The 20,120-nt window shown below is 40.7% G+C and overlaps 1 protein-coding gene across 5 annotated transcripts in view; it reads right to left on the minus strand.

The window, feature by feature from the left end:
• AMPH (amphiphysin) overlaps positions 1-20,120 on the minus strand; it is a 126,722-nt gene that overhangs the window by 17,294 nt on the left and 89,308 nt on the right. For 3 of the 5 annotated variants that reach the window (XM_075083672.1, XM_075083673.1, XM_075083671.1), the window contains 8 exons: positions 18,757-18,895; positions 17,133-17,261; positions 12,165-12,272; positions 8,894-8,917; positions 7,236-7,259; positions 4,575-4,607; positions 3,138-3,188; positions 940-1,056 (listed from right to left, as the gene is read on the minus strand). In XM_075083672.1, coding sequence (XP_074939773.1) covers positions 940-1,056; positions 3,138-3,188; positions 4,575-4,607; positions 7,236-7,259; positions 8,894-8,917; positions 12,165-12,272; positions 17,133-17,261; positions 18,757-18,895 — 625 coding nt within the window. Of the gene's footprint in view, positions 1-939; positions 1,057-3,137; positions 3,189-4,574; positions 4,608-6,444; positions 6,946-7,235; positions 7,260-8,893; positions 8,918-12,164; positions 12,273-17,132; positions 17,262-18,756; positions 18,896-20,120 lie in introns of all 5 variants that reach the window. The other 2 variants (XM_075083676.1, XM_075083674.1) reach the window with 2 other exon arrangements.

Below are 20,120 nucleotides of genomic sequence, written 5' to 3' on the forward strand. Positions count from 1 at the left end.
TTCACTGGCTTCTGTGGCAGAGGAACTGACCCACAAAACAACTCCTTTTTCTGTCCAGTTTTTCAGTAGTAATCTGCATATTCTAACAGTGACAAACACTCATTAGAGATTTTGAACATGTTTTTGTCTTGAGGAAAGCATGAAAACTGTCAGCCTACAAAACCAGCTGTAATTTTCCTCTAGGGTTTCCTAGCCTGCGGGTATCACCCACCTCCAAGACCTTCTGACAGCAGTATGTAGAAGAGGAACTTCAGTGGGATAAAAAGGTTATTCACTAGGGCACCTGTTATAAAAAGGGATGCTAGTCAGCAGAAAAACCCCATGCCTACCATCTCAGACCACCTCTTAATTTGTACTGGTATTGGGTGCCCTGCTTTTTTGTTCTTGCAGAGCTGTCTTTTCTTCTCCTCCCACTGTTTCCTGAATGCTGACATGTAAAAATCTCCAAAATGGCACTTGGGAGTTCCCTCTTCAGCTCACAGCTGGCTTCTAAAACCATGAACCTTGTAGACATTTATATTACAATCAATTTTTCTGATATTTTCATGCTCTAGCAAGTACAATACAAGACGTACATTGGCTTAGTGCTTACAGCTCAGCTTGAAATGAAATGAGAGAACTGGTAATAAGGTCATATTTTTAAATGGCTTCAATTCTTTCCCCTCTGAAGTTCATCTGGAATCAAACAATCTGTGAAACCACAATCACTCAACTGAACTTCAGTCTAAAATGCCAAACGTAAGAGGAATGACATTTTAGGGCTGAAAGGAGGACATGTGCTGGAGAAGAGTGCTGTGACACAGCCGGGCGCTGGGGAAACCGGCCATGGACAGACAGTAAAGAATGGAAAGGATGGCTGAAATGCAGCAGGCGCATTCACGATGACAAAAGGTGGCTCGGATGAGGCCTGGGAGGTGGCATGGGGGACAGGTCACTTACCGCAGCCTGCTCTGCTGGTTGGCCAGGCTCAGCAGGGACGGCCTCCTTTTCCACAACAGCAGCGGCAGGGGTTTCCTCGACCTTGGCTTCCCCGGGTGGAGCTTCTTCAGCTTCAGTCTTTTGTTTTATTGATTTTTAGGTAAACAGTGGAAAAATTGTTGAGGAGCACATGATAGTAGGGAGGGAGGAGGGTTATGGGAACTGTGCCTGGTACAGTGCTGCTTCAGGCTCAATCTTGCCAAGCTTTGCCGGGGAGAGGATGGCAGTGCTTTGCCTTACAGCATATAAAGGGCATTTTCATCCTCAATGTTCTATACATAAACTGAGGCAGTCCTACATCCCTCCCTCACAAAAAAAGAAAGCACCAGCTTCCTGAGTCACAGAAAGGGACGATGGAAGTGGGAGAGGGTGCTCAGTTTGCTCAGAAATGCTCCAGATACTGATGGCAAGGCCACGAGTTGAAACTGGCACTCGTGTGTACCAACCCTGGGCTTCAAATATGGGTTTTTAAAATTATCCCTTCTTCTCTAGTTCTGGCTATTCTCAGACAATATAGTTCCTTCTCCAGTGAACATAAGAAGCAATTAGCAGAGACTCAAACAGTTTTTATATGCACAAGGGCAACCACTGGCTGCTTGAATTCTGGCAGTGTGAAAAACATCCCTGGTTTCTTATTAAAATGCATTCCCTCCTGAGCTCCCAGTCACCCACAAGGCATCCATTTGTCAATCCACTACTGGGATTTCCACCCTTTTAAATTCTGGCCTAAGCTTCTTTTTTAGCAAGAGTATCTAGCAAATATCACCAGCCCTACAACACGTTCAGTCCTGCGGCAAAATAGCTCACAGTGAAAGTGCAATCTCCAATGGCGACATCACTTTGCAAGTACACACGCATACAAGGGGAGAGCTGCCAGCTGTGCTCAGCATATTCCATTTATAAAGATGGCTGACTCAACCAGATAAAATAACACCAGTAGATTAATTTGCCATGAACAAATTGCTCAGCATAATATGAAGCTCAAAAGCTATTTAGCTGCTTTGCAGTAACAGGCAGCTGGCTAGAAGGTCTCCTGTGATGAAGAGACAGCTTCCATGAAATTCTTAAAGATAACAAAACCTTCTCGTCCATGATATCTTTCATGAAAAAACCCCATAGCCTCTCACTTCTTTTCTCGCATATTCCTTAAGCAGACTGATTTTTAATGAGGTACAGTCTGCTTAAGCAAGACCTTCAGGGTTTAACATAGCATGAACGAACATTCATTATATTATACCATGCTGTGCAGAAATCTCTCTGTGTAATGCATTAATGCCAGCTCTAGGGAATTTCACAAAGAAGAAATAGGACTGAAATGGGAAACACAAAATGGATTTATCCCAGGTAAGATATCTAATGAGTTTCCTGAGGTTTAATGCTGGAAGAAACTTTCAGGCTTAAAATCACAGGTAACGTGTCGTGACGCAGATTGCATTGATGTGTGTCAAGACGCTTGTGGACAAGCAGTCTTCAGACTAGTTACCACATTTCAGCTGCAAGTAAAGATACTCTCACCATGTTCAGTAACCATGACGAACATGAGCACCACCAGGGTAATTATACAAAAGCCACATTAAATAATACTGAGTATCATTCTGCTGCTACGAAGTAGCTAGAGCACTCACCCAGCAATGCTGCTATTCCACATCCTTACTCCAGGCTAAGCAAAGACTGTAAGAGAAACTAAGAAACTGCCCAAGTATGATCACTTCCAAAAAGATTCTCCGCCCCTTAGAAGTAGACTGTGCCTACTATTAATTTGTGGAGAGTGGATAAAGCTACAGCAGTATTGGAGATATTTAAGCAGCCATCGTGTACCATCATGTACACCTCTCTGCTGTACACTGGACCATAGTACCCATTCTTGTAACTTCTTAAATGCAATAAATGAACAACTGTTTGACTACACCTTTGAAAAGTAAACATATCGTAGAACATCCAGGTTTTCTTTTTCACTGCACTATCCTTGTGAACAACTGTTTCGGTGAGAAAAGATATACAACTACACTACAATGATATCATCCACCAACCCTTCCAGGTTTAGATTTTGTGATTTAGAGGATGGAAAACTCAAAAAAGGAGAAAACATCTTTGCACAAAGGAAAAATTATGCCATTTTTTGCAAGGCATTTAAAAAGGAAGCAAAAGCCACCACTTACCAAAGGCTCTGTCACATTCTCATTTGATTGCACTGTAAATGCAGAGGTATCCTAGATATAGAAATGAAAAACAATGGTGCAAAAATATTTGAAAGGGGATGTTTGCAGGTGTCTGTTAAAGACCTGATTTTTTTAGTGGTTTATTCAGGTAAAGGAATAAGTAAATTCACATAGAATAAGATGAGAAATAGGTAATCTAAAAAGGTATTAATAATAATTATTATTAGTTAAGCACTATAAATATTAAATACATTCCTTTTCAATTATACATCCTATGCTTCTAAACCATGCAATGTTATTAAAGGCAGTGAAAAACCCTTCATTAAATACATATGAATTGCAAGGACTTTGTTTCAGGCGCAATGCACTTATGTCTAAGTTGTGAAACTCAGAATCTTTTTTGCAGACTACACATGCCCATGTCTGGGGAGTACACTAGCTCTAAGCTACTTTCACATCCTCTTGATTCTGGGCTTTTATCTGAATGGTAACTATAGGAATTACTGACACAAAATTTTACCTGCATTAAGAGGGTGTGAAAATGGAGATATTCTCCAACATATTAGTCATTCAGAACCAATTAATCTGCAAAAAATTCATGGCCCAAATCCTTTTCCTGGTGCGGTTGGGGCATCAAAGTTTGATTTCTTCAGGGCAAACATTTTGCCTTAATTATTAGAGGTGGTAACCGTGGATCCTTTACTAATTTAAATATCCTGCAGCAGAATGGTTAAGCACTGCAAGACTCATTTCCATCCTTGTATAAGTTCAGCCTTTTTGGGTGCTTTTAAAAAACGGTGTACAGAGTGTGCTGTGGGTGGGCCAGTCTCTAAAAGGATGCTGGAAATTAATGAGGCCCCAGGTTATCCACCTGAAACTTCAGATCTTGGCACAATCCTGGAGTTTGATAGCAAAACATGGTATCTTCATGTGCTGTATCTCTGTGATGCCTAACACAGAGTCTCACCATCAGCACAGCAGTGAACAAATAATTTAGGTTTAACTTTCAGATTAAAATATATCTTAAATGAAAATAAAGATGCAGAAACAAAGAGAACTCGTTATATATATACATACACACAGAGCCACTGGAAGTATCTGAACCTAAGGAAACCACACTTTACAGGATTTCGGTATTATGAAAAAAATCTACAAAAGAGAACAATAAAAAAACTAAACCAGCCCTTTTAGGAGCAGAAAAATCAGTCCCACTAAGGTAGTCAGATCTTTGCTATTAAATTCAGTCAGGCCAAAGTACCAAGAGTATCAGCATCATTCTAGTAACATCTAGGAATAATTTCTGAGAGAGATAAGGTTTAGATTTAAGTCAGTATGACATCACTGTGCAGCTCATCTGTAGAACAGATTTTCTGCCAATCCTAATCCCTTCCGAACAGCATAGAAAAAAAATAATCTCAAAACATGTTTATTTCTTACCTGTGCAAATCCATTAAATGCTGCGCTGGGTGCCTAAGTAGAAGTGAAGATCAGAAGAAATTATCATTTATTTACTAAATCAGAACATGAGTCAAAACATTTTTATTTGCAAAATAAAAATGTAGGCCAGACATTATAAAAAGAAGAAATAAAATAATAAAATTAAGGGTAAGGCAGCAAGAAATTTGACGACAGTGCTATTTGATAACAGGTGTCACAGGCTTAAAGAAAACAACAACAAAAAAAGCAGAGTAACTTAAGTATTTTTATAAAATAACAATTAAAAAAACCTAGGTGCATTTAAAGTTATACATATAAAACAAAAACTGTGAGACACAAAGCGCCTTCACAGTTCAAAGCTTCATTCATCGTTCTGAAACGCATTTTTGTCAGCCTGCTTCACCACACAGCTGAAGGGCACCACACTATGATCAGTAACACGGCAATTTTTCAAAAAAAGAATAGCACAGGCTTAGCAGGGGCAGTGGGAAACACACAAATGGATTGTTTTTAAACAACGAGGTTACGCATGGCCTAAGGAACTCTTTGTCTAGACTAGGCTACACACTGGGGTAGGTACCTCTTCTTTATCAGCCTCAATTTCCTGGTACAACAATCCATATCTCCGGTTAGCAATTTCATCTTCAGATAAATCTGAGTTGTTGGTCTCATTGTCTTTAGGACTAGTTGAACTCTCGGTGCTAGCATTTCTGGAATTTCCCATTTGAAACAGAGCCAAGGGTCTAGCTATCTCCTTGCTTGGTCCAGGATTGCTAATGCCTGCCTGCTCCCCAGGCAAGCCTTGTTTTACTGGTGCCTCCTGACTTTTATTGCTCATGCTCACACCTACTTCTCCCCAGCTGTTATCAGTCCCTCCCAGGTCTTGTGTAGACCATTTATCACTAATGCCTAACCAAACATTTTCCATGTTACCTTCCTCTGAGTCTTGCTGCTTGGGGAAAAAGGGCCAATTATCCAGTCCATTGGTTTGGCCATCTGACAGACTAGAAAAGCCCCATGAATCATTAGTAACTGTTGGATCCCAGTTTGACAGCCAGGGGTCTGTTTCCAAGGTTTCAGGAAGACCGCTGCTGCTAGGATGCTCTTCTGCAGCTGCTGCTGCCGCCCTACCTGTCACTTGGTCTTCTGCATTATCGAGGCAAGGGTTACTGCAGCTTGTGCTAGAAGCATCAGCTGTCTCAGGCAGCAATGGCCACTCTTTTCCAGCAGCAGCTTGATCTTCAGCAGCAGCACTACCATTTGGGAGGAGGCTGATATTACTGCCTTTGGTTCCTTTACCGGACTCTTCTGCACTGAATAATTCAGCGTCACACAGAACATTTCCAGTATTTGTAGGGTCCTTTTCTGTGTGGTCAATTACCTCTAGGTCAACACGTGCCATCATGTTTATACACTCCTTGGATGTACTCTCTTCAGTACCACTGCCAGTTTGCTCTAAGCCGTCCTCAAATGCCCTTTCACCGACCTGATCCCAGATACCAAAGACTCTCTCAGGTTCAGCACCAGTGTCTTCTATAGTTTTACAGCTGTACACTACTATTGTGTCCCCACCTTCCAGCCCTGTGCTCAGCAATGGTATTTCTCCATCTGCCTCCTCAATGACATTGACCTCTTTGAGTCCTTCTTCCCTTGGGTTTTCTAGGGTAGCAACAGTAGCTCTCCCAGCATCCCCATCAATATTTTCCAACTCATACAAATTTTCTACCTCTGTGCTGACTAAAATTTCAAGATCAGATTTTGCTAAACACTCAAGAAATTCTGCCTCACTGTTTCCTTTGGTTTCACAACCTTGTTCTTCCAGTTCCTCTGTACCTTCTACCTCCTTGTAGTTAATAGCTCTGGTCTCTACCTTTTCACTTGGTTTGACACCTGCCCACTCTTCTTCCTCCTGCTCTGCCTCTTGCGCATCACATGGGAGGGGTTCATCCAACAAGCCATTGGTTCCCAGGATGGGTGTCTCAAAACCAGTTATGTTCTTTAAAGGCTGATTGGTCACCACATCTTCCCATGGAACATTTTTGGTATCCAACTGGTCCTCCAGTGAAGTCCTCTGGTTTTCATTTACAGAATCTGACCCAGATGCAGCATTCTCCTTCTCCTGCTCACCTACAGCAGGCCAAACACTAGCAGGGAGAGTACCCGTGGATTTGCTTGAGGTTTGCTCTGCCCCCAGGGAAAGCAAAGAACTGCCTGCAGTAACTTCCTGGCTGACACTGGGTGTGCTAACATCTAGGCCCCAGTTGAGTGAACCTAGATTAGTTTGAGATCTGTTAATATCTTCTGATGACCCACTGTTTGGGGTTTCCTCCATGACCAGGTTACACAGGGAAAGACTTTTTGAAGAATCAGGCTTTAAGCAGACAGAAAAGCAAAGAAAAAACACAAGATGAAAAAGATACAGGCTGACTTGATGAGAAAACAAAAAGTTTATATTTTACTACAGCAATTTTAATTTAAAGAATGAAAGCGACTACATTAAACCATTTAAGGAAAAATTCTGTGGTTTGCAACATTTGGTGGCAGTAGATTGCAATGTAAAAGAGCAGCACTGATAGACAAAACCAGAAAATTATGTATTACACCACACTGATTAAAGCACGTCTCTAGAGTGGTTGCGATTTTGGGGAGAGGTTTGCTTACCGGCTGCACCAACTCGCTGCTTGTCTGTATAAAAGAAAATCATACATATAAAACAGAAAAAATAAGAACACGGTGTACTTTGTTACAGCAGCAGTTCTTTAATTAGAAGTTCTCTAACCAGCAGCAGTTACTAAATTGGCATGGGGAAGAGGCAGTGGCTCCCCTCCTGCCACTCCACTGAAGACTAATCACAGGCCCCTAAATTTAAGCCTCACTTCCAGCCTCTGGATTACATTATACAAGAAGTTCTACATGTCAACGTATAGATCACACCTTGCTTTCCTCTGTGAGCCACTGACATTTTTATTGCAGGTACCATATTACATCTCAGTTGAAAATTGGGGTTGTTCTGTGAGATGGTGAACAAGGAAGGAAGCAAGCCAAGGGGCAGCGGACCTCACTTGTGTTTACACTAAGGCATTAGTGCATCAGTCAGGCAGTGCAGAGGGCCCCGAGCATGCAGCTGTGATTCCCCATCACCCTGTGCCATGCAGTGGCATTTACATCCACACAGAGTAAGGCATCAAGTCACAAAGCCTGCTGCCTACACTGTCACTTTGAACAGATACAAACGCTGCAAGGAAGATCAACAGCTACTCTGCACTCAACTTATTAAGATAAACTCAGTAAAAGGTTGAGTATCCCTAATTTCAAACATTTAGCTGTGAAGCTCACTTCTTACTTTTTTTTTCACCAGATCAAAGAGGAAAATAATTATAATACAGAATACATAATATTAACAAGGTATAAATAAAACTGTGAAAGGAAGACATTGATAAAGCTATCCAATATAAGTCTAGAGCAATAAATTCAAAACATTTCTGGGTTATTTTAGCTTGTCTAGATATTGGCAGCCTTGAAATTTTGGCTAGCCTACATATGTGACTGATTTTTCAGTCCTTAATTTAACCTTTCCAATAGAAAGAGATGAGCATTTAATATACATCACATATGCCATGTATTGACAGAACAGTGCTGCATGAGAAGCATCCACAGATTTCTGTGCTGGCTGAAGCTGCAAAAGGTCAAAAATGACCATACCAGGCTCCGTGTCAAGTCAACCCAGCCATCTCCATGATGTGAAGTCAAAAGAAAGCTCACAAAAATGAGTTGTTTTCTTCCTGCAGATCATTGTATCTGATTTGGCACCAGGAGGAAGGAGGAAGGATTTATGCAGTTTCCTAAAGTAGCAGCTTATTTTGTGAATAACTCCAGTTCACTGTATGCCCCGAAAGACAAGTTAAATTCTCTCTTCATTCCTGAATTTTGAGAAAATGCTTGTCCGTTGGGTTAAAGTCCTGAGGAACTACACCTTCAGATAATTAAAACAGGTGACCTGTCATCCATTCCTACCCTCCAATAGCTGCAATTCAGGCATGAGAATATAAGCAACACATGCTTAGCTATAATGATTGTGAACCTTATTAGCCTAGTCTTCTGACATCATTTTGGTTTCACAGGCCAAGCAACAGAGATTATTTTTGTTGTTGTGTGTTTTAAAAGATCCCCAGTGGCTTCATAAACTTGAAAGTGTTTGTGACGGTCCATAATTTCTTTATCTTAGCTTTTGGTAAAAACATTATAAATCTGAGTTTAGGGTGTAACAAAATCAGAGGCACAGAAATATCCCAGTTCTCAATGATAAATGTCAGGCTTACCGTCCATAGATCCCATGGCAATGTCTGAAAAAAGGAGCAGAAAAAAGAAGCTTTAGAAAAATACTGTTCATATACTGTATGCTCAACATGCTACATAGCTGTGTGCATTAACCATAAAGAAATTATTTATATGCATATTTATAATACATATTCTATATATTAGCACATAATATACTTTTTGGTCAAGTGGGATGGGCGGTATGTGTCGGATTGTGGTATTTCCCACTTCAAAGCAGTTGTTGCTTTCCAGCAAACTCCTACCGCCCCGTGCTTGAGTAACAGCCAGATTCTGAGCTGATGACTGAATGATTTGCAACAGGTACAGGGGTCTCTGCAAAGGGTAAGCTTTGAAGAGCTTACATGGGTCAGGTCAGGTTTTTAGCCAGATAATAAATGGTTCACCTATCCACTGATAACAAGTGGGTTATCTCATAACTCTGACACCAGGAAGGAAAATGGCATGCTTTGGGGGAAAGAAAACAAGAGAGTTGATGAATGTTTTAATTTTCTTGTTCAGTATGTTAAGTAATAAATGTTAGCGACCTCTCCGCAGAAGAGCTGAATGGATAGATGAAAGAGAAGTAGCAAACTTCATGCCAAATATTAAGTCCCCCCGACATGAGAAGGAACTCTGTTTGTTGGTCTCAAAAGCTGTCTGAGATGCCTTAAAACATATCTACTGTATTCACACCTAGGTTAAAGTCCATGAAAAACACTAAAGACATTTGTAAAGTAAAATGTAAAATTGTCCTGAAATATTTGCAAATGTTAAATGTGGCATCTAACATTTGACTAAGAGAAAGGATTGCTGCATTTAGCTTCTTGTCTGCTTCTTGTAAGGATAGAATGGCTCCCTGAACAACTGCTTTCACAAACAAAACACACAGTAATAACTCACTACTCAGATTTACAGCAAATTAACATCAACAGCCATTTCTCAAGCAGTTTAATTTTGTTTAAGTCCAGGTATGTGCTTCTTCAGTAGATGTAATTCACAAGTGTACCTGCCTTCTCCACTGTAACATTATTAGCTGAACATTCAAGCATTAAGGAAAAATGATAGGTCTCTTCTTATAGAGCTAACTGGTGCAGACTCTAGCTGTCCTACAGACTTCGATGGAAGGAGAGATTGTTCATTTTTCATTTTTTTATTTTCCCTTCATTGCTGATGAGGCTTTTAGCATGAGGGGGAAGGAACATACTGAAGGAATGGCGAGACAGACCACAGCTAGCAAACGGAGGCGAGGGCCAGGCATGTTTAGAAAGGCCACTTCTGAAGCAGTCAGGAACAGAAAAACAAGTGAAGGAGGGCAGCCTGGGGCTCACTTACTGTGATCTGATCACCCTGGCAGAGCAGTGGAGGGAGGTAATTAATTAAACGATGAATAGGGAAGTCATGCCAGGCCTCCCGAGGCATCATAGCACAGATGACTGCTGTTTTCACATCACTACTTCAGCAAAATTTGCTGAAAAGAAAATATCCATGACTGAGGCAAAAACTATATGCATATAGAAAGACCACTTAAGGCCCTCTTAACCTCCCTGCAAAGTAGCACAGGAGTCTCCAAAGACTGCAACCAGTGACTGTGGCAATATGTGCTGCCACAGCAATGACCCTGCCACATCCAGTAAGACTGAGACCCAGACTGCAGGGCTATCTTCCCTTCTTCTAAAAACATGGTGCTCTGGCTCATGCACACGCTTTTGTAGATGTGGACCATCCTTTCTCGTAAGTATTTTTTGGGAGGAAAGGCAAAAGGAGAGGAGACACTGAAGGCACTCAGTGGATGCTTCTTGTGCACCTAGATGAAAAAATACAATGTACTTTTCTCCACTGAATTATATTCTGTATTTCAGAGTACAGCTGAAACTAAACTAACTCCTTTCCACTGAAGTAATAAACCCTCAACAGTCTCTACAATATGATGCCAGGAAAAACATGCTCTGTCACAAAAGTTAAATGTCTTTGGTTAAATGATCCCACTGCTCTAATCAGTGTTATTACAAGACAATCTGAAAGTGTAGAGTTAGCAAAGTCACAGCTAGAGTCTTCTGTCACACTGAATGTAAAGGAATTTCCTTGCCCTCCCCTGTTTAGAGGGAGCAAGAAAAATAACAAGAAAGATGCACAAAGCCTCTGCTATAATTAAACACTCCTCCTAGCAAACCACAATGAGAAATTTCAGCTAACGTTCAGAGTGCTGACAGTACACTGTTTATCTGACAGTGCATAGCCCGTCAGAGATCACTACAGATCTCATTATGTAACTAGGACTGCACACAAAATAAGAAATTAATTAACTGAGGAAGAGAACACCAGAGAACCAGGACTATCTCAGCCTTAAAGCTTCTTGTCTTCTCACTCCTTTCCTGCTGTTGCATTTCTGAGGAGCTGATTAGTCCTCTCATGTCTCATAGTACAAACCAGGTTAGTGGTAGCCACAGGGATAAAAGATTTTGCTAACAGTGTGTTACAATTGTTTCCTTCTTGGCATACAACACAGAGCTCCAACTCTGCTGGCCAGGAGAATTTCCCTGCTGTACTAACAGCCCTACTGGCAGTGAGGGTGAGTTCTGGATCTTAAAATAGCAGGTCCCCAATAGGGGACCAATGAAAATCAGCAACTTGTTATATCAACCTTTTTTTTTCTTTTCTCCCTTTTTTCATATCTCTGCAAGAAACTACCATGGCAAATATGACTGTAAAACGCACAATTCCTTTAACACAATATCTTGAAAGGGAACACTCTACTCCATCCTCTCATTTTCCTTGAGGTAGGTCTAAAATAGATTTAAAAAGCAAAACCACTCAAGATCATATCCCGTTTGGTACAGAAACTCCATTACAGCAAAGGAACTGCATGCTAACTCCATCAGACCTAGGTGCCCTGAGGCATCTTTCCAGACATGAAGAGCCAAAGCCAGGTCAGAAAAATTGCCAGAAAAACAGGTGCTGGAGAATTATAACGTCGGCATTAAGAGCTATTCTAAAGTTGGAAAATAACAGCATGCCGAAGTCAAGGCCAAGGTACCAGCAACCGTTCTCATTGGCGGACATATCATTTTACCACTTGACGATTTCCTCTCTTTTCAGTACATCATCAGCTACAGGGTCACTGAAGGGGAAAGATAGAAGGCTGACAAGAGCTGCTTAGGAAGATCAAGTTTTTCAGACACTGCAGATTCACTGCTCATTAGTACACAAGGCAAACCTTTGCTATCAAACAGCACGTTGCACTTATATGCTTCGCCCACCTCAAGGCAGAGATACCTGAGACATGGGTGAATGAGTAACTCCTGTTGATACAACTTCTGGCTTGAAAGGGTCGAAGTCCAGATCTAGCAAAGATTCCTCTTTCTTAGCTTCAGGAACTTCATTCTGTTAGAAGAGAAACATAACAATTGAAAAACTCATCTTTCAAAAGCTGCTCTTGGCAGCCAGACTTTAAGAGGCCCAAGAAAAAAAAAAAACAAAACCAAAAACAAACATCACAGACTTTCTGGCTGCAGTGCAAGCCAGGATGGGAGGAAGCTCTGAAGACTTTCCTGAGCTTTAGTGTAACTTTTAATTTTATTTTTATGAGCTTCACTCTTACAATGCCTTTGTTTTCTGTGTAGTGCAGCTTTGCCATTTCAGGCTAAACAAATCACAGCCCTTTTGAAAAGTGCTGAATGTTCACCGTTTGACTGTGAAGGCTCTTTTAAAGTGCTTTGAGTCAGACACCAAAATTAAAGACTACATAAATGGCACCCAATGCCCATACAGTGTAATAAGTGAATCTCTCCCCAAATACAAACATTAGTAAAAAAGCCAATATAGAAGGACATAAATGCATCTGAATAAAATTTCAATTCTGAACATGATTACCAATTAACATTCGATGCTGTCCTTAGCTCTAAACTTTAGGAAACATCTTACATAACACTAACTAAATCTTGCTTCACTGATCTGCTCTTCACAAAACTGGATTACATGGTAGAGCCTTTACTGTTTGCAATTAATGAATTAGCCAAGGCCTCTGAGATCACTATAAATATATAGATTGGTTCAAAGGGCTACAGGTCTTTCCCTCTGTAAAGTAACATGAACAAATTAGTGTGCTTCAATGTTACAGTGAAACTACAGCTGAGATTTATTAATTCCTAATGATAAATATTCCAGCAAGCATCTTGGCTTTGGTAACAAGGCTAGTACTGACTACTGCTAGTAGTTCAGTGTTTACTAAATAGTGGAAGAAGCTTGTCTTTTGATGTACAGAATATATAGATAGTAAAGTATTCATTAGAATGCTGCCTTGAAAAGTCTCCAGATTAGAAATTATACCATAGGAACCTATTTGTACACATAAATTCGCATATAATCTTACATAAGAATGGTAACACAGGGTCAGACCACATAGCCCAATGTCCTGTTCCTGACTGTGACCTAAGTGTACAGCAGGGGGAGTCTACTACAACAGGGCAGTCATAAGAACAGCAAAACTAGGAGATAATAATGAAAACAATGATGATGATAATAAAATAAACACATAAGCCTTTCTATTATTAAAACATCTAAGAGTGTAAACTTAGTGTTTAAAATTAGTGTTACTATTGGTAAACAGATGTTCAAACGTAGGTAATTAATGGCTTCCATATGCCACAGGACATCTGAGCTCTCTGTGTCCCCTGAAAACATGATCAAAATAGCTCCCCCGCTAGAAGTGACAGAGTGACCTGGAACTCTTCAGTTTGGAAGAGGAATGCTAGGGGTGGTGTGAGCCGGATCTCCATGGCTGCTCCATGAGTCCTCCAAAGCAGGAAAGCAGGTGGCAGTGAAGTTGATGGGGCAGATTCGGAATAAAGAAAAGGTGGTGGTACCCCATGTGGCACAGAGTTCAGCTAGGGACCTCACTGCCACCGGATAGTGCGAATACAAAAAATTTACATGTGCTGAAAGACTGAACAAACTTGAGGCAAAGTAGTCTCTTGAGGATTACTAAAAATGTAGAAATTATGTTGAGGAAGTCCCTGAGCTGCAAATGGCTGGAGGCTGAGAGACTATAGAAGGGGGTGTAAGGAGTACCAGCTTTGTGTGCCTTATTTTATAGTCTTCCCTTGGCCTCTGCTTTTGGTCACTGGTGAAGACAGGTAACTGGTCTGACACTCTGAAGCCAGTGTTATGGTCTCACACTTCAAGAAGTCAAAACCAAAGCACCCCTCCCCACCAGTAACCAGCATTATATTCATTCTGCCATGTCTTTCATCCGATGTATTCAGATTTCATCACATGTGTCCTTGAGGCACTTGTACTCATATGGTCATACTACAGCTTGATGAAAAAACACAGCATTAGTTAGCATATCAGAAATGAACAGAGATGGAAAAGTTAATTATCTGTCAGTGAGGTTTGAGAATGAAGTTGCTATTTATGAATAGGAGTCTTACTTAGGCCATGTGTGATGACAGCTAAGATATCTGTAGTGACAGGGTACTGATCACTGACTGCAAAAATTACCATTACCCTCAGACTGAAGTGAAGAGAACACTTGTCATAACTTTAGGAACAAAGGCCCAAATAAACAGCTAGAGTAACTGAGATGTCATGTTTGATGGAGATTTAGGAGAAACGGGAACCTCAGGAAATCCCTCGATAAGGGACAAAGCTTTGACAGAAAGGCCAGCGTTAATTCCACCATAACACGATGAAGCATGAATAAATGCCACATTTGAAAGAGATGGCTGTGGCAGAAGCAAGACGGTACCTTTCAGAGGACATGTATGCAACAAGGGACAGAGAAGGCACAAGAAACCTGCAGTGACCACCAGAACTGCCATCCCCTCTCTGCACGCAGTCTGTACAAGCCTTAAAATAGCCCTAGCAGATATGAGTTTTTCATTACAGAGCTGTCGGACACACTCAGACACATTAAGTACCTGGAGGGGGCATGTTATAAAGGCCTACAATGTCCAGGCTAGTAACTGGACAGCAGGGAGCAATATGATGTGAAGAAAACAAGAAATAAAGCAAGGAACGCTCATTTCTAAATGATCCTTTCATCCAGTCACCCAGATACCACATCTTCTCACCTCTTTCTTTTTCTTAGCAGTAATTAAATCCATCCTTGACAACGAATAAAGTGGAAGTATGAGCTGCTTTGTTGAATCAGGACCAAAATATTCAACAGCATCAAGCAGAACCGTCTTTCAGCATCTTGCACAACACCGAATGCACTAGTACTGCTTGGTAAAGGAAGATGAAGACCAACAATTACAGGCCATTTGTGTTCCAGAAGAGAAAAGTGTTTGGCCTGTTCTAATCCTCTCTGAAACATCGGATTAAAGCAGCAAAGCTCTATTCACCAGCCTATTGGTTTTGTGCCTCTGCACGAGCACAGTTCCAGGGACGCCAGCGGTGGTCCTTTGGGAAGTCCTGCACCATTAGAGGGCTCTGTAGGCTCAACAGCTTCTTCCATACTGCCCAGCAAGCACTCTGGGAGTACAGGAGGTGCCATAAGCACCAAGAGGAATAAGTAGTCCATGTTTCCTGTGGATTTCATGCAATATATTTTCAATAACTGGTTCTCTTACAGGATATAAAATGTATACATCATACTATTTGGGTATGCCTCTACATACTCAGAGATCTCAGATACAGTGAGGACGCTTTAGTGATGGATGTGGGTTTTGTGGAGGGAAAATTGTAAATGTTTCATGAGAAGGTGGCCAGGGAATAGCTTAGGTTATTCCCAGGTCATTGACTGTGGAGGAGGGAGGGACATAAATCACTCGCTGAAGGGAGATAAATTTTTCCTTGAGAGACAAGGGAAAGATTTCAGTTCTCAGGAGCATGCCCCACCTCTATTATGGCATTCCATTTTTATACCAATCTCTCATAGAAAGGATGCAAAGATTCTGGAAATGTGACTTACACTCACTTAAAGCCCCATTCCAGTGTCAGCTTTTAATAGAAAAACAAACCGGTTCCATTTCTGCTTCCTTGGCTGGCCTGACTGGTGAAGGTTAGGTGGATACCGCAGTTAACGCAGGGGGCCACATCTAGCACAGGTTACACCAACTCTTACCACTGATGTCAAGGCTCACGTTGCCAGAGTGATAACTCCCATGATGTCAGGGTACAATGATGCAACAGAACTGCAATCTCCCTTAAGCAGGAGGGCCCAGCAGCGGCTGCATACTGGGAGCTGCCATTAATTCTATAATTGCATGGGGACTCAACTACAAATAACTCTTTTCTCTTCCAAATAGATCCCTATGGACAGCAATGCCTTTTTCTCCCCTCCACAAGAAAACAAAACACACATGTTCAAATTCTCTAAAATTATTTTGTTGTTCATTGCTGTGCCTACATCCTCCTGTGTTGTCAGATGAATTAGTACAAAACTAATAATTCACATGAAAACAAAAATTCATAAACATTCTGCGTAAGCTTCAGATCTGCATATTTCTCCCCTGTCTATCAGACACAGGCTCATATTTCAGAGTTGTAATTATCATAATAGAAAGGGCCCATTATTGGACAACCAGCAGTTACCACAACTACATAAAAGCTGAATAACTGAATACAAATCATACAGACTTGTTTTACACAACTCTGGATTTTCTGTTTGTTATATGCAGTTTTTAAAAATTCCATAATTTCATAATAATGACATATAAGTAAGTTTGATCATTTCTCAGCTGTGTAACTAACGTTTCTGTGAGTGAAAAACCAAGTGAATAAATAATCTAGCCGGAGCAGCCTTTTACACCTGCAAGAAATTAAAACAGCCAAGTTCCATTTTGTTTAAATCACTCAAAACAAAAAAGGAATACTTCTTATGATTTTGATGGAAGAAAGAGAAATAATGAAGGGTCAACTGTAAAGTGCTACTCGAGGTGCTTAGGATTAGAAAAAAAAGCATCTTAGATGAACTCTCAGCTTCTAATGTAACCTGGATGCCGTTAAATCTCAAACATGGCTACTTCGCAGTATTTTTAGCCAGGCCTCTCAGGAAATCTCTCATTTTTTTTCAATATGTTAGCAATGCTAGCCCTTTTGAGTGATTATGGTGGTCTATTCAGAGATAAAACGCCATACATGTGACCCTTTCAAGATAATGTATAATGGTAATTGTGCCTCTGCCTTCTACCTGCACCTGCCTCCTCGCTCCCCACAGAGATCAGCCCCAAGGTCACTACCTTGGACAACTCAGGATGACTGCAAGGTTGGACCCATACATCATCCTCTGAAGCTTACCTGTGATGGGGTTGTCACATTGATTTCTGGGACAAAGTTGTCATCAAAGAAGTTAATGATGTTCTCCTGTTGCAACTCCTTCGTGGGTGTGAGCTTAGGCAGTGGTGGGACTGGTGGACCTTTCCTCAGCTAGGCAGACAGCAAAAATGTCACAGACTTGTTCAGGCATAAAAGAAAGAGCTTTAAACTAGGTCTAAACAATTTGTGTTAGGTTTTTTTCTCTGCTGCTTCACCTTAAATGTGGGAATAACCCATGGGTTGAAAGGAACTGTTTGGTTGTTCATCACCAAATGCCTTCAAATAAACATTTTGGGAAAAGCAAAATAACTCTATGTCTCAAACTCATTCCAATTCAAAATTTAATATTTTAACAAAAGCATTTCTTGGCTGATTTTTTTTTTTGCTGTGACAGGCTCACAGTGCAAGACACTTCCTCTCCTATGCAGCACATAGTTGAAGAGTGATGCTGCACAGAACCAGGCCTCTGCAGCTTTTTGGCTTCTCAAGTTCATTCCTGCTTAGCTTTGGGATTTTGTCTCTGCCCACCTGCCACTACCTTTAAAGCCTACTTAATTCTATGACCAATATCGTCTCTGGGAACCACAGCACATCAAAGGTGCTTAGGTTGCTAATTCCCCCTGCTCTCCAAAGATCCATATAACTATGTCAACCTAATTGCTAGAAATAATCCCAAATACTATTGAATAATTTAAAAATCTGTCAAAGTACCAAGAAAAAAAAATCCACCAAAAAATCCTCAGGTGTTATAGTGACATAACACCATTGGCACCAGTAAGACTAAACTGAGTCCTACCAGATAAATATGCAGGCATGAGGTGTCACATTTTGGGAGACCAGAGAAAACAAGAGTGCTCAAATGAAACCAAATCCAAAATCAAATTTCTTCTAATATTCTCCCACCACAGAAATAGCCATCAGCACAGAAGCTGTCCCAATTCTGAAAACATCAGTAACATTAACACAAGTCTTTGATATGTTCACAAAGTATCACATGCTACAGATGAAGCTGATGCATGAAACCAATTCTTATTTTGCCATACTGGTGAGAATAGAAATCACTCCAGTGACTCCAACATTGTCAAACTTCTCAATCCAGTGCTACACAACCACTAAGGCTTTAGTTATCAGTAATCATCACAGCAGTATTTAAGCTAGCTCTATTATTTACTGTTTTAGAGGTTGGCCAGACCAGTGATACTCACAGGCTAATTTTTTTCCAGAGTAACCATAGATTTGAAGATGAATGAAGAGCAGAAATATATAATGAACTGAAATTCATGAGGGGGTTTTAGAAATAGGTTTTTCAAACTACTTCTGCTGGGATATGGGTCCTTAGAGACTCTGCAACTTTTTAAGAAGGGTTTTGCTTTCTCACAAGTACCCCCAGTTCACTGGGCACCTTAAATTTTCTTCATTCCCCCTTATACAAAAAACACTTTCCACCCATGCTCGTGACACAGGGACGCACAACCAATGAACAGAACAGAGTGCAACAGAGTCAGTGGCATCCCTCTCATTCCCCAGACACAGCCTAGATGAAAAATCCACTCAGCTATCTTTTACTGCACAACAGGCCAGTTTCTGCTGTTAGGTTTCCGCTTACCTGTGTGGGTGACTTAGGCCGGGCTGGTGCTGGAGATGCTGGTGCCAGCATATGATTAGGACTAGCAGTAGGGCTAGGCAGGGGTGAGACCTCCTCTGGTGGTGATGGTGTTTTTGCAATGCGGAGTGGACCTGAATCACTAGACAGAAACAAAGCAATGGTGAGGACATACATATCATGCTGACTTACTAGCTTGGGAGTTTGATGCAATAATTAAACTGCATCCCTGATGTAATGCCAGTGACCACAAAATGCAGCACACACTGGAGACGAACTGAGCCATTATATAATGACAAAAACTAAAACTGAAATTAAATTAAGTTAAAATTCAGTGATATTCAGTGATATACAGTGTCAAAGGAAGTTTTAATTTTGAGTGATCCTGATTTTTGGCACATCTGTTTACCTGATCATTGTAACTTGAGGGAAACAGAGTACCTGCATTTCTTCAAATTCTGTATTTGAAACAATATTTCACGTATAGACTTGTAACTATCATAAAATGTGAGATGGAATTATTCATTTCACACAGTTCTCAGAATAAAACACTCTAAAGATAAAAATCCCAGGGGAAGGCATAACAATGAATAATGCAAATAATTTTAAAAGCTCAGCAACTTCAGAAAGGTTCCAAATAAAATAACACACAACCAAGATTATTATAAGGATATCACTATTTAGAGGGACGACTCACCACAACTATAAACAAGCAGTAGTCGAGAGACTTCAACAGAGCTCTGCTGATACTAAGATCTGATGAAGTCCTGAGAAAGGATCTGCCCTTCCCATGAAAGGACCTGGTGCAAACACTGAGACATATTCAGCTACCTAGAAATGCCGAAAGCTTACAGCTCGGGGAGGCTATGAACTACAGCACTCAACGACCACAGTACTCAGTATGAGAAGAGTGACTCCTACACATCTTCAGGGAGAACAGAAGCACTACCTGATTGAGGAGACCACACCATAAACATGTTCCTAATGCTAACACAAGAAAAATTAATTCTTTGGACTTAGCTCACACTCACCACCTCTTTCTGTGGAAGTATTAAAAAAGAAAAAATAAGCAGTTATTAAGAAATTTCTTTCCCAGGTACAATATTTGCCTTCAGGATAAAGTATTCGGTAGTGTACAAGTTTTTAAGATGTTTCTTTTTATCTAGTTCTTTAAACAAAAGGTTAGGTACTGTACTTGTCTAGTATCCACTCCTCATGCATATAAATTGAAAGCTCTTTTATCTTGCAAAGACCCATTCCTAAGTAGTCTTTTAGAGCATCGTAACTAATAATGGAAGTCAAAATCTATCCAGATTTTCACACAGTGCTCTGTGAACAGTACAGCAAGAGACAGTAACATTCTAACT

Source organism: Phalacrocorax aristotelis, chromosome 2 (genome assembly GCF_949628215.1).
Source record: "Phalacrocorax aristotelis chromosome 2, bGulAri2.1, whole genome shotgun sequence".
Taxonomy (NCBI): domain Eukaryota; kingdom Metazoa; phylum Chordata; class Aves; order Suliformes; family Phalacrocoracidae; genus Phalacrocorax; species Phalacrocorax aristotelis.